This window comes from Equus przewalskii, chromosome 1, assembly GCF_037783145.1.
Source record: "Equus przewalskii isolate Varuska chromosome 1, EquPr2, whole genome shotgun sequence".
Classification (NCBI taxonomy): domain Eukaryota; kingdom Metazoa; phylum Chordata; class Mammalia; order Perissodactyla; family Equidae; genus Equus; species Equus przewalskii.
The window spans coordinates 41,410,640-41,426,082 of record NC_091831.1 but is presented as its reverse complement, the minus strand read 5'-3'; the positions used below and the strand labels follow the sequence as shown (position 1 = coordinate 41,426,082).

Below are 15,443 nucleotides of genomic sequence, written 5' to 3'. Positions count from 1 at the left end.
TCCTTGAAAATCCTTTGGAGGGAGAAAAAACAAGCCTAATTTGTAAAGGAGAAAAATGAGGCCATAAGCAATTGACGGTGGAAGTGAGTAAGCAGACACATTTGTCAGTAGCTCTCCTAAGTGTCGAGTGCTTGACAGCAGGTAAGTGACTGAGTGAAACTTGCAGTGTCTACAAGAGAACTGCGCAGATGCGATGATGAATAACAATGGGTGTTGAGGAGACAGTGGAGATCAGTGAGGACTGTCAGCCAGAAAGTGTGTGCCCATCTAAAGGGGACAGCCACCATTCATTGAGGCCCTGAGGAAATGAAGGCCCAATGTTGATGGATCTTCCCATCTTTTAGTAAAAAGTCAGTCATATAGGTGTTTATCCTAAATTTCTTGATTTTCAAATGTAGACAAAATTTTGGAAAAAATACTTTTTTATCTTTCTTTAGGTCAACACCATGTGTGTGACAAACTGAACATATGCAGGTCACAAGTTGCAATCTCTGATTTAATCAATTGCTTCATTCATTCAAAAACATTTTCTGAGCATCTACAGAGCACCAGATACTGGGCCAGGATATAATTCATAAGACGAAACTCCTGCCTTCAGAAATCTTACAATCCAGTGTAAAATAGAGATGATTCCCAAGTGATTATAAGTGGACTACAAGTGCCTCTGGGGTATATAACAGGGGACCCTAGCCCAGACTTTGAAGAGGGTCAGAAAAGCTTTGCCAAGGAAGTGATATCTAAGTTGAGACCAGAAAGGTAACCACTAACCCAGTGTATCTGTTAGCTTTGGCTGCATAACAAACCACTCCAAAACTTAATAGCTTAAAATGACAATTTGTTTAGCTCATGATTCTGTGGGTTAGCAATTTGGCTGGGCCTAGCTGGGCAGTTCTGCTGATCTGGGACTTGGTCATGCATCAACAGAAAGCTGCTAGGTTGGTTAGAGGTTGGCCGGGAGCTGCTGGTTTAGGATGGCTCCAGCTGGGACACCTATCTCTGTTTCACATGGTCTCTCATTCTCCAGTAGGGTAGCCCAGGTCGTTCACATGGCAGTTGGGCAAGTTTCCAAGAGAATAAGTAGAAACATTCAAGCCTTTTGGAGGCCTAGGCTCAGAAATGCCACATCATAAGTTCTGCTGCATTGTATTAAACGAAGCAAATCCCAGGGCCAGGCCAGATTCACGGGAAGGGAAAATGGTCTCCACCTCTGGATGGAAGTCACATTGCAGAGGGTGTGCATACAGGGAGAAGTGAAGACTGTGGCCATTTTTGCAATATATTTCACCTGATAAGAAGGCATGGCATGTGCAAAGACCAGAAGATAAGAGAGAGCAAAGGGAGTTTGGGAACCTCCAAGTTGTCTGGTACGACAGGAGCAGAGAAGGCCAAGAAGTCACCGAGGAAAGATGTGACAAGTGAGGTCAGAAGTAGCCACATCATGAAGGGCCTACCATGTATGCAGCCCAGTAAAAGAGAAAGATTAAAAAAAGGGGACTGGCCCAGTAGCACAGCAGTTGGGTTCACACTTTCTGCTTTGGCAGCCTGGGGTTCACCAATTCGGATCCCAGATACAGACCTACGCACCACTTGTCATACCATGTTGTGGCAGGTGTCCTACATATAAAATAGAGGAAGATGGAAATGGATGTTAGCTCAGGGCCAATCTCCCTCAGCCAGAAGAGGAGGATTGGTGGCAGATGTTAGCTCACAGCTAATCTTCCTTAAAACAAAAGAAAAGGAAAAAGGCTTTCACCCTGCTGATTATCTATATGGGGAATACAAGACAGGTGCAAAATAAATACAAGGCAAGGTTGAACATAAGCATCCTAAATAAAATGCTCTGGGGGCTCATCCAAAGGAGACATCATATCTAGTTTGAAAAGTTAGGGAAGGCTTCATGAAAGAAGCAGAAGTCAAGCTGAATTTTGCCTGGTAGAGATAAAGAGGTAAAAGCATCAGTGTTACCTGAGGTGCAGGGGAAGGGAAGCCCGAATTATATATAATAGCAAGCGGTGTGGTTTGGTTAAGCTGAGGGTAGCAGTTCTCTATCTTCTTCTACCTTGACCACCTGAAGGGTGATGTTCATTTGTGACACTCTCCCACATTCATACGCTGATAATGCCAGAGTTCAGACAGGATATGGTGTTGCGTAAGATCGCCAGCTCTCTGGTGATAACCTCACCCTCTCCTGCCCACTGGTCCATTGTGACCCTGAGTTTGAGTTCCGCTGTCACAGGCTTTTGTAGGGGAGCAATGGAAGATACAGCTGAGAAGATACGTTACAGGCAGAACCTGGAGGTTCTCAAACGCCAGGCTGAGGAATTTTAACTTAGCAAAGGCAGTAAAGAGTCCCTAAATGTTTTTGAACAAATAAAAACATAAATTGAGCTGCATTTTGCAAACATTCATCCGACGAAAGTGTGAAAAATGGAGCAGGAAGAAGCTAAGAAAGAATGTTTCTTTGCTATCCCCTGGTCACGGCAGGCATCACTAATTGATCAAGGGACTTTTTCTTGAGAAGCCCAAACAGATCCTCCAAATTCTTCCAAACTTAGTCCTCCAAGGGTAAAGAAGGAGGTGGAGCTGAAAAACGACTTGGAACCTAATGGCCACCCTGGGGCTGGAGACAAGCAACCATGTAAGAGGGGAGACCCCATTTGGGAGAGAAGCTGAGCCAAGTTGGTACGTGGAGGTGACAGTGGAAATGGAAAGGGGGAATACATCCGAGAAGCGTTGGTGAAGTATGTCGCTAGGATCTGACACTCGCTGAATGTAGGAGGTGAAGGAAAGGGAAAAACAAACATCACTGCAATTTTTTAAGAGTAGGAGAGAAGTGTGGTACCACTAACCAAGAGAGGAGACTTAGAAAAACAAACTGATTGCGAAGGGAAGAAGAAAACGGATTCAGTTTGAGTACTGGGTATAAGCACCAGGCCTAAAAGCATTAGAATGAGGGCTGAGGTTAAGGTTTGCAATTACAGCAAACAGAAATCTCATGAATATACTATTTCTTCCAAGATTCCAGCAACATTGAAAAAAGGTGTATGGGAGAGAAACAGACTTCTTATTTCTCCTAACAATATTACATCGTTCAAGATTTCTGGCAGAACCCAGAAGAGGAAGAAAGGTGGAAAGCAGTGGCAAAAGAGTTTTGTTTTTCTTTTGCATAAGAAATGCCTCCTGTGTTGCATGCCAGGCCACAACTCGAGCTGAAACCTCACGTTTCCCACTCCATCTTTCACCCTGTGCTCTGTGTCTGAAGTTCTGACTTAAAGAAACACATGAAAGGGGCCAGCTGGCAGCATTAGTGGTTAAGTTTGCAGTGCTCCGCTTTGGCAGCCTGGAGTTCATAGGTTCGGATCCCGGGTGTGGACCTGGCACCACTCCAAGTCACACTGTGGTGGTGTCCCACATAAAATAGAGGAAGATTGGCACAGATGATGGCTCAGGGCCAATCTTCCTCACACACAGACGAAAAAGAAACACATGAAAGACTTGATCAATTTACGAAATTCATTTTTCTGCTACCTCTAGCTTAAGACAGTTTTCCACGCTACAAAAGTGGAGGCCCATCTTCAGAGGAGAGGAGCTGAATTTTCAGTCGTTCCCTTTACAAGGAGATGATAAAGAATTGTGGCTTAGAGAATGAGTTCTGGCTTAAGATTTCTTCTGCTCAGATCCCAGTACTGCCTTAACCTGAGCAAGTCACTTGATGTCTCTGTGCATCTATTTCCTCATCTGTAAAATGGGAATAATAGTATCCACCTCTTAAGGTTGTTACCAGGATTAATTGAGAAATACATGGTAAGTGCACTCAATTATTAAATAAGATTTCTTCATAATTTGTTGTTGCCGTTAGTGCTGAGTCGATTATGACTTCTGACTTTTGTCTATTAAATTTTATGTTTAGCAGGAGGCAGCTGTTATTTACTAGGAAATTCATACAGAAAAAAATCAAGCCATGGTATTTATAAATGTAGCTGGGTTAAAGTAAAGGAGAGATTATGTTGGCAGTAGGTCAGGGACCCAGGGACGCCTTAATTTTGCTCTCAGCCCATTCTCTTTTTTAAAGATCCCTGAGAGAAATTCATGATCGGAGAATAACACAAGGCATATCTGATACTTGCTGGGGCCTGGGGCCTGAGCCATAATGAGCCGGGCTGTTTGGCCTGGGCCACAGAAGGGAGAGGATGTTGCTAAAGCTAAAGCCCATAGCTGAGTCACAGATCTCTTTGCTACAACAAGGGGAAACACATTGACCAATAAGAAGGAAAAGAACCATGAACATCCAGAGTATTTGCTGCAAACCTTGGCAAACTGGCCCCTTTTGTTTTGTTAGAACCATGGAGTCCATTCTGATTTCTAGCGACTCTGTGCATAGCAGAGCGGAAACGTGCTCTGTCTTTTTGCTCCATCCTCTCTCCTTCCAGCATTCTATCAGGCAGTACCCCGCTGCTATTCATAAAGCCTTCGTGGCCAGTATTTTTGGAAGTGCGTGGCCAGGTCCTTCTTCCTAGTCCATCAGTCTGGTAGCTCTGCTGAAAGCTTTCCACCATGGGTGACCCTGCTGGTATTTGAAATACTGGTGGCATAGTTTTCATACTCACAGCAATATGTAGCTGCCACAGTATGACAACCGACAGATGGGTGGTGTGGATCCCTGACCGGGAAACGAACCCCAGCCGCAGCAGTGAGAGTACCGAATCTTAACCACTAAACCATCAGGGCTGGTTACTTCACAATTCCCTTGATTTTTTTTAGTTTAGACACTCTTATCAAGTGCAAATGAATAATTCCTCTTATACACTAACATAATCCATGGAGAGTTCTCACATTTTCTAAAAGGAAAATTTCCTTTGGTTTAGCATGACTAGACCAAGAACTTTAAGAACCTATCAATGAACGAGTGCCTCCTATAGCATAATTCTCAGAGACTTCCCCACCGTCTGAGAAGACAGAAGGTGATGTTGGCCATAGAGTTAATCTACTGTGGGTGCCACTCAGACCCAGTCTCCATGTATATGAAGTTAGGGAGATGGACTTCAACAAATGACCTTCCACATTTGGGCCTGGCAAATTTCTTATTTGTGCTTCTATTAACCCAAAAAGGTAAATGAGCTGGAAAAGGATTTGAGTACTCTTTGACCTCAGCTCCAACGATTTACTTATAAAGTCTTCTTATTATTAATATAGAAATATAAAGACAGGGTTATGTGATTGAATTAGCATAGTTCAGAGCCAGCCCTGACAGTCTAGCTGTTACAGTTTGGCCTGCTCCACTTCTGCAGCCTGGGTTCAGTTCCCAGGTGTGGAACCACACCACTTGTCTGTCAGCTGCCATGCTGTGGTGGTGGCTCACATAGAAGAACTAGGACTTACAACTAGAGTATACAACTATGTACTGGGGCTTTGGGGAGGGGAAAAAAGAGAGAGAAGAAGATTGGCAACAGATATTAGCTCAGGGCAAATCTTTCCCAGCAAAAAAAAAGATTTCCTTAAAAAAAAAAAAAGAGAAAATTAGCCTAGTTCATGGATCTGAACATTTAGGAAACTAGTAGCTTGACCTTGAAAAGTGACCTGTCCAGAAAACTCCCCATTTGCAAACCCAGAGTTGTCCCACTAAGCAAACATGGTCCTGGGTCTATCATAATGTTTTAAAACAATACAAAATAATTTCTTCCTGATGCTATTTTTTCTCCTAATGTCTTACACAAGCACATCATTTCTTTATCAAAGAATTTTCTGCAACAAGTATTGGCAGTGGTGTGCTGCTAAGTGTTTGACAACTGGCTCTCCAGGAATAAAAAGCCCTGGTGTATAACATTTGCCAATTTCTGTGGTGTGAAAACTCCTACCACGGCTGATTTCAAGCTACCAAAGGAAGTCACTGAAAATGAAGTTGGGAAGATCTGTACACAATTGGCTCTGATGAGCCAGTATGAACTTTCTTCAACACAACATTGTCACTGCACAAGCCACCTCTTCAGCCACCAATGAGGCATCTCTCAAGTATAGTCTCAGACGACAATGCTGTCCTTGGGGCTAGAGAGACAATTCGGAGCAGGAATTGACACTGGATTTTCCAGGTGGCTGTCAAAACCATGTCCAGCTGATATACACTGCTTTCTTTTGTATCATAAATACATTTTAAGGCTTTTTTTTTAATGTCAGCTGTTCTTCCCAGACCAGGCCAGTTTGGAAGAGCAATCAGGAAATGTGGGTAGCAATAAAAACAATATTGAAAACAGTTCCAGGAGATTCTTTGAGGCCGTTAGGCACCTCATTCTTGGCAGAATCCCAAGAAGTTCACATTACCCTCTGAGCAGACATTAAAATTCTCCTTCACAGTCACCAGTGCCCTTCTCTGCACCGCCCTCTTGTGGTTTCAGGGGCTGCCATAATCTAGGAATGACTAACCCCTGACCACCTTCTTTCCTTCTCTTCAAGTGTCATATTGTCACGGCAGCTGTTCGCAGAAAGCTGTGAGGAAAAGCCTCATAAACCTTGGGTACAAATTTTGGATCGTATCTTTTTGGAAAAATTTGGGACAAATTCCCTCATGGTGAATGGGAAGATAGCTGAGTGGTACAATTTAGAGTTACAGGCAAAAGCATCCCTTGCTTCAGGGAGCCTGGGTGTCAGAGTTCCATCCTTTAGGGTGACCTCTGATATTCAAATCCAGCAGCATCGGGTGATTCTTATCCTCCTGTTTTGGAGTCTTGATCCCATGGATGATATCCATGGATGGATAACTGGCCATTTCGAAGTTTCTAGTACCGTTTTTTCGAGGGTACTCATTTCACCCTGATGCTAGTAGAACATCAGGTGCCTGCCCCGAGGGATGGCCCAGATTAGCTTGGTTCCTTCTCGCCCTCTCTACAGTGTAGTTGCATTAAAGACTTGATGTGGTCTCTACTTTTCTCGCTTACTGTTGACTTGACCGGTCTCCGCAAAGAAGCAGGCACTTCCTTCTCTGAGGGGAGACTAGACAGACTGGCAAAGCTCTCACTGCAGAAAGGCTTTGGGAAGGTGCCTGTTTGGAAGAATATTCAGAGCTGGCTCCAGGCATCTCTGCTTTAACCAATGAGGCAAGGTTTCCAGGTATCACTTCACAGCACAACTGTTTCCTTTTGGCAAAGGTGATTGGGATGGAGGCGTGCCTCTCCTCATCCTTTTACCAAAAAAAATCGACTTCACAGGATTATGGAGGCAATACAGAGAAAAAGTATGTGATATTGCTGTGTAAACTGCAGAGTGCTGAAAAGATGCTAATTATCAGAACAGCAGCTCCCCAGACATAGTTAATGACTTAGCCCATTTCTTTCTCTTAAACTTTATGCACTCTTCTATTCTGGTACTTACTATTTAATGAGTGTGTCTCTTCCCACTAGTCAATTTGGTGTTAGGGTCCCATCCTTTTCCTCTCTGTATCACCAGTACCATCCCAGAGGTTTGCATACACAATCCCAGTTTTACAAATGAAGCAACTGAGGCTCAAGGAATTTCAAAGAGATAATAAGTTGCAGACATAGGATTTGAATTCACATCGTTTGACTCACACTGCAGTGGTGACATCACTCTGGCACATGACAGAAGATAACAAAAAAATTCCTGATGAAGACATCAGTGAATAAACCCTCCTCTTCTTCAACGCTTGCCTTATGAAGACTTTGCTTTGCCAATGCACACCCTATTTTGGAATCACTAGGCAACTACTAAATACACCAAAGAAATCAACCAGCTGGTTTACAGAGGAAGAGGTGTGGGGGCTAAACAATGGAAACTGCAGGATCCTGAAGTAGAAGGGAAAGTGCAAGGAGGCACAAGACAAGGAGTAGATTCTGTGGCAGTCCAAGGGCAAAGGCACGCACTGTCAGACACACTCATCTCACCTCAAGGATAATACATACCAGTGGTCTTCATAAGTTTTTGCTCATGAAACCCCTAAAAGAATTTTCTACTTCCTCGCACATTTGAAAAGATCACCTCTAAAGCTTCATGTGCTTAAATACTTGAAGAAGTTGTATTTTCTCATTTTATGTATATTATATGCATATTTTAACTGTATTTTGGCCAAAATCGTGAGCAGCAGAATCAGCGTATTAAATTTATGGAAAATATCCACAGACCCTAATTAGCCAAACCAACTTCATCATCAAATCAGGCAGCCAAATCAGAATTACTGTTAGAAAATATCTGACTGTTTTTTATTTCCAGTAAATATATTTATACATACACCCCGACCTCATGGTAACATTCTCACTCCTTAGTTGTCATTCTAAGGTAGTCAGAGAGACAAGACACAGAGTCTTTGGCATGAGTTTGAAACCAAGACAAAATGAGATGTGGTCATTTCTGTTTGCTTTGCTCTCACTGCTCTCCCTCTGGGGCGGTGTGTTCTGAAATCATCCCTTTACGTGATGCCCATCTGATTTCTATATACCTTGGGACCATAGGGAGATTGTATGCCCATAGTGAGATTCCAGATGAGTGAGAAGTTTGCCTTTATTTTCTGAAGCGGAACTCAGATGAGCTCTCAGGAAAAAATTCCTTGGGAAAGCAGTTCAAATGGAAGTTGAGGATCTGGAAATGAATTCCCTTAGATGCTAACTATGCCCATGTGCCCCTGGAAGTCTTCAGGCCCCTTCACCTGCACCAGCATGTGCATTGTCTTCTAGATCCTGCTCCCACATCCCAGTTGCCCTCCTCTCAGGACTTGGTATTCTCCAACTGGCCCCCTTGGCCACTACCCCGCAGCACCCACCAAGGTTTCTTTTGCTCGCCAATCCTCTGCCTTCAGAGTCCAGCCTCCGAATTGCTGATTCTCACCATCTTTCCTTCATCCTGGAAAAACTCCATTACTTCAGGGAGAGTGATTTTAAGGAGGTATTAAATTGATTTATAGGAAGGTGTCAATGACTGATAGCATGCCAAGTTTTAAGGTAGTGTTTGCATTTTTCACAGAGAAGCTTTCTTACCGAAAGGAGTCTCTCATTGGTTGAAAATTCAGTCAAATGTAAGAGAAGTTATGGGCAGTGGGGAAGACATATCCTAGATGATTCTAAGACAGTTTAAGACAAGTTTTGATCACTGTGCTGCAAAGCAGTAACTAGTTAAGTAGGGCTTAAGCCTGACAAGTACATGCCATATTTTAAATCTGCGGGAGGTGCTAACTGGGAAAAAGTCATCAGTGTCACATAGTTGGTGGATGTTGCTGTGGTGCCAGAAGGGAGGTGGAATCAGATCCAGACAAACTTTTCTAAGTCCCTACATCCTTGGAAATTCCACCAAATCCGAGTCTCTGGGGTAGTTCTAATCTACTCTAAATCTCAGACATTTTTTAATCAATAAAATAGAGATGTGATGGGAAAGGCCCAGGTGACCCCGTCAAGGAGACTCATTAAAAGAACTGAGATTCTAAAGGTTATTTCAGGTCATGACTAAAGTCATCAAGTTTTAAGAAAGAAAAAGACCATATCCGAGATGCTACTGCTCTCACTCAGGCATATGGTAAATTTAGAGAAGTTTGCTCTTGAAGCCTAAGGATATGAATCTTACTTTGCAAAATGGGGTAGGAAAATGGATTTCTGCCACTTGGCTTCACCAATTCAGCAAATAAACTCTGCAAACCAAATTCATATCTCCAAACGTAAATATGAAGATTTACAGAAAGAACAGCCAAAAGATAGCTTTTGAATTCCACTGTAGGTATGACATTCAAATGACCTGACCACACCACATTGGAATTCAGACAGAATTAAAGAAAATCTCCCATCACAATCAGAAACATCAATGAGTATGAAGAATCTGCTCCCCAGCCCCCATCCCATCCCTGTTACTTATGTTCATAATGAACAGCAGGCTAAGAAACATCTGTTCCTTCTCAATGTCCAAGGGATCTTGTTTGCAAACGTGAACAACCATCTTTGTTCTCTGGGGAGAAAACAAAACACTATCAATCAAAGCAGAGCTACGTACCCAGACCTGCTGCAGCAGATGCCTGTTCAAAACCGCCTGTCATTCCTGCTGCAAGCGAGCGCCCGATGCTTCTGTATCCTCGGTCCCTGCTCTTCCCAGCAGTGCTGCAGGTTAACTCTTAGAGGCTGGATGCTCAAGCCAAGGAAGCCAAGGCTTGCCAACTTAACTACTTACGTGCTGACTCATGCCTGGAGCAGGAGGCACCCCAGCTGAGGCTGCTTATGGACACACCCTTGCACCATTCTTGGAAAGTCAAACCTGGAGTTCGTCCTTTTGCATCCTACACGTACACAGCCTGGCAAGAAGCCATTCATTTTCTCACACTGACCTGCTTCTCCTATTTGATTTGGAAAATATTAAATTCTTTCTCCACCCCATCAACTACACACCACTGAGAGGAGACTTTGTAGGACATATCAGCAGAGAGATGGAAGTTAGGACCATTTTGGATGAGTGAGTTAAGCTTGGGAGAGGGGATGCCCACACTTTTCTAGAAAGGCGGTAACTGGATGGAGAAAACTGATTGCAGGTAGGCACCTTGGTACTTTGGGAAGCAAATAAGACAGTGTTTACATTTTCCCTGGTGTCTTTCCCAGGCAAAACCAAACATCAATATTCCGCAGTATTGCCTCTGTTTTAATTACATAGTTACTAGGGCCCCTGGAGGAAAAGTTCATTCTTCTAAGGCTTTTGGACCCAGATTAGAAGGTATCAAAGGCAGGAAAAGAAAGCAAAGGCTTTAACATTTGCCCAGGTCTTTGAAGTCCACGTCATTCCACACGTGTCACATGCAGGAGGCACAGAAGCCTAAATTCCTATAGAAATTTTGCCAGTTTTCCAATTATTGGTGGGTAGCTTAGAATAGCAGCTAAAGGGGTAAAAACATGCCCCTCATCCTCAGGCGAGTCCCTGGTTTTCTTTAGGCCATAACGGAGTCCTCCCTGGGATTCACAGGCAAGGAGAAGTTGGGTGCAAGGCAGGGAGGAGGGGTCTAAGTGTTGGTAGGAAATTGATTGCTGCAGGCAGGCAGGAAATAGACATGCAGCTGTGTGGGAATCTGGGGTTAAAGTTCCCTGTTCTTCCCCCTGATTGGAGCTGCAGAGTTGCCAGCTAGGGTTTATTAGCTACTAATTGGGCTCCAAGGCTCTGGGGACTCCTTTGCCTAAAGTGCATCTACCTTGGGGGCCTGCAAGCTCCAGGGAGTGCAAATCCATCAGTGTGTAGAACACAGCCTGTCTCGGAGACTGAATGTGTAATAACAATAATGGTGATAACAATAGCAGCAGCTACTATGTTGAAGGCTTAGTGTATGCCACATGCTTTTTTCTGTGGCAAGACCTGCTAGTTCGTACACAGAATCTGAGTCCATCTCTTTTTCCTCACCTCCCCTGCAGTCAGGAGTAGCTGTAACTGAGGTCTGGCCGATGGAAAGCGAGAAGTGATAGACACCAGTTCCATTCTTGGCCTATGAAACCCTCCCCATGTGTGATCATCCAGGCTCCAGGCCCAGACTGGGAGGGAGACACCTACAGTGACCTTGGAAGTTACAGAAAGAAGAAAGTGAAAGCAACAAGAACCACATACAGAGAGCTGCTGACCTTTGCAATTACTTTTAAATGAACAAAATTTAAACTAAAAAAAATTAAAAATTGGATGCCAACCTAAAAATGTGTTTTTCAAAATTTTTGTAGGGATATGTAAGCAAAACAGTTTAAAGACCACTAGCCTACAGAACATAGGCTAGACTCAAGCGGGGATGAAACGCACCCCAGCCCGGGCTCTTTCCTTTATCTTTGTCTGTGACGTTTCTCCTTATCAGTCTCCCACTCTGGTCACAGGAGGCTCTTTATGGTTCCTGATGTACCTGCCCTGGCCCACTCCGGCTCCAACTTTTGCCCTCGCCCAGAACACTTTCCCAGCTACTCCCCTCCTAACTGAATCATACCTCACTAAGGCAGTTTCAAAACACGGCTGCGAATTCTTTGACACTCCATCCGTGGAAAAGTGGGGATCTATGTCATCTCCCCTTGAATCTGGGTGGGCTTGTGACTGCTTGTGTCTGACAATAGAAACCATGGAAGTGATGCCATGTGACTTCTGAGGCTGGGTCACAAAAGGCCACGCAGCTTCCATGTTTCCTGGAACAGTCCTTCTTGGAGCTGTTAAAAAAAAAAATTCAACTGAGGACACTTTAAAGATCTTATTGGCTTTATTCAATGATTCATGAATCGGGCAGCATCCAGTCTAGCAGATAGAAAGGAGCTCCAAGGAGCTGTATAAAATGAAAGACTTTCACAGGCAGAAGGGAGAAGGAACAAGGAAAATATACCATGCAAAAACGGTGGGTTGGTTACTGCAAGCTTACTTTATGGGATGGCAGAGGTTTATCAGGCAGATTACCTAACCGCTAGTGCTGATAAGGCGATTCCTGATTGACTAGTTTAAGATTCCATTTCTGGGAAAGTAGAAACTGTAATTAAGTCGTGGTGTGGTGACACGAGGCTTAGCATAAGCAACTCCATTTTTGTCTTGTTTCTAACAGAACCCTGAATCTCTGTGTAAGAAGTCTGGAAACCCTGAAGCTGCCATGCTGGAGAGACCACGTGGAGGTGCTTGAGTCCCAGTCCCAGCTGAACTCCTTCCAGCCTTCCCCACGAAGGCACCTGACAGGCAAGTGACTCAAATCTGTCTCCAAACCAGTCCCTCCACCAGCTGAATACCCTGGAGTGAACCCCATCAATGCCACATGGAACCAAAGCATCACCCAGCCCAGCTGGCCTGAATTCCTGACCCATGAAACCATCAGCCATAATAAAACTGTTGTCAATTTAAACCACTATGTTGGGAGGCATTTGTTATGTAGCAAACATAAACACCCTCCTTCAGGACCCAAGGCAGGGTCCACGTTGTTCAACAAGCTTTCTCTGACCATTCTACCCACTTACCCATCAGAGTTGTCTGATCCTTTATAATTCTGGTCTTGAATTATTTTTTTTTAAAATAGAGAATTGTCCTTTTCCACCTAGAGTCCAAACTCCTTTTATTTCACTAGATTTCTTTGTAGCACTTTATATAACAATGAGTGAATTCGTTGATTAATAAGAACGCTACCCATGTAACTTGAGTCGCATCTATAATGGTAGGTGGAGGGGCAGGGGCTGGGGAGGCGTGCTTTCTACCTGGTTCTGCTCTTTCTGGGCACCAGAATCTTTACCGTAATGATCAGTAGTATTTATCCAATCTAGTATTTATTCATGTATTTATTAAGTGCCTACTATTTAGCAGGCACTTGTTTAGGCCTGATGATAGAGTAGTGAACAGAACAAAGTCTTTTTCTTTGTGGTCTTTCCATTCTAAATGGAGGAAGAAAAAAACCCTAAAATTAAATCTAATTTATTGCTATAAGTGCTAAAAAGAATAAAGCAAGCAAAATAAGAGGTGGGAGAAAGTTGTTTTTATAGTATGGTCAGAGAGGTCCTCTCTGATAAGGTGATATCTCCATAGACACCTGAAGGAAGCGGGAAGAAAGTTGTTCTGCCTGGGGGGATGCATTCCAGGAAAAAGGAGTAGCAAACACATGGGTCCCCAGACAAGAGCGTGCTTGATGGGTTGGAGGAAGAAAAGACGGCCAGGGTGGCTTGAGCAGAGAGGGCAAGAGAAGGAGCATTGGAAATGTGGTCAAGGTATGTGGGGCAGAGGTACAGGGGGTGGAGGTCAGGAAGGACCTTAGAGATCAGGGTGAGGACTTTAGAGTTTGCTCCGAATGAGACAGGAAGTCATTTGAGATTTTTCGAGCAGAGCAGGGGCATGGTCTGACCTTTAGAAAACTTACTCTATGATCTGTCACCCAGATTCTACGTGGAGCTGCAGAGAGGCAAGTTTATAAGCAGTGAGACTAATTTGGAGGCTTTTGCCAACATCAAATCAAGAGACACAGACTAGAAGGCTAGAAGTGGAGACGATGTGAAGTGGTCAGGATATGGATGTGTTTTCAAGGCAGAGCCAACAGGATCTCCTGTCGGGTTTAGAATGTGAGAAACAGGAGTCGAGAATGGTTCCAAAGCTTTTTGGCCTGAAGAACTGGTTGAGTGGAGTCGAGCTTTGCCGAGATGGGGAAGAGTGAGAGAGAAGTAGGGTTGCTTAAAGAGAATCGAGCATCGGGTAACTCTGCAAAACAATTTTGGAGGGATTCTGTGACTCAACACCTTATGAGAATGACTTGCTGAGGTTGGTTGGGAGTGATCTAATATCTGCAAAGACAATGACGGACGAAATTTTCCCCGAAAGGTGGTAGGTTTTTAGGTGGTACAGAGTGGACATTTTTTCTTTCAATAGTTAGTTTCGATAGGTTTGATGTGAACTAGAAATATAAATTATAGAATGAACCCAAAGAAAGTTTTAAAGGAATTCATTGAAAGAAAAATGCTAATTAAATAATAGTACAAGTGATAAGTGGTTATGGGGAAAATCACATCAGCTGTACACTAAGGGATGAACTTTGGGAAATACTGGTATTCAATTTAATACCCAATTAATTTAAGTATCTTTAAAGGTCAGTGTCTAAGAAGAGAAGGCTTAGCCACTGAGTCTGTTCTGATCCACCCAAATTCTTATCCATTTACAGTTGGCTAATTGTCTTCTCTGATCTCCCACCACGTATTTTTTTTCACATAAGATCTACTCAGGGGTGGTGTGTCCCATACCAAAGGCCAAAAATAGCATTTGTATATTATTCTCACCCTATGTTCATATATAATTGCCCAAAGTTCACTCTAATTGGATCCTTTATAATTTGATGGATTTCAAGAGAAGAATTTGCTTTCTTTCGATAAACCGTGCACAAGCCAGTTGCCTCTATTGACCACCTGTCTTCACACAGCAGACAACTCTGCCCTCAAACCCCTGAAGGCGGCCCCGTCTGGGTCTGCATGTGGCTCCTGAGTACTCTTTAGTGCTTCAGCTGACAGAGTTTGGTGGAAAGAATCCCTTCCTTCTTAGGGTGGAAACTGGAAAGAAGTTACCCCATGAGCCCCAGAACATGACCCTTGCTAATGCCTTCCCGTTTAATACACACAAAGCCCGTTACATTCCATCCTCAAAACAGCCCTATGAGGTAGCTAAGATTTCACAGATAAAATAACATCCGAGGCTCAAGTATCCTGGCTTAGCTCATTATAGAGCTTTGGCCTTGCTGAATGAAGTATGTAAACTGAGAGGAATTTGGAGAGAGAATGTGGGACAGAAACCTGTGTTGATGGAGTGGCTGCAAGAGGAGGTTTAGGGGAGAGAAACTCTGAGGAAGAGTGAGGGACGTCTAATGGGGAAGTCTAACTTCATTTTTATGGAGGATTGGTGTAATTTCTTCCTTAAATGTTCAGTAGAATTACCAGTGAATTCATCTTGGCTTCTAATTTTATTTTTTCACTTTTAATTTTGATAATGTTTGTTATAGCTCCATTTCCTCA

The 15,443-nt window shown here is 43.5% G+C and overlaps 1 protein-coding gene across 2 annotated transcripts in view; it reads right to left on the bottom strand.

The window, feature by feature from the left end:
- Window positions 1-10,253, bottom strand: part of LOC103549842 (putative neutral ceramidase C) — a 113,282-nt gene extending 103,029 nt beyond the window's left edge. Inside the window, exon 1 of one of the 2 annotated variants that reach the window (XM_070562379.1) lies at window positions 9,979-10,253. In XM_070562379.1, coding sequence (XP_070418480.1) covers window positions 9,979-10,021 — 43 coding nt within the window. In that variant the 5' untranslated portion in view covers window positions 10,022-10,253. The remainder of the gene's footprint in view (window positions 1-9,978) is intronic. The other variant, XM_070562368.1, reaches the window with a different exon arrangement.
- Window positions 10,254-15,443: the final 5,190 nt, after the last annotated feature.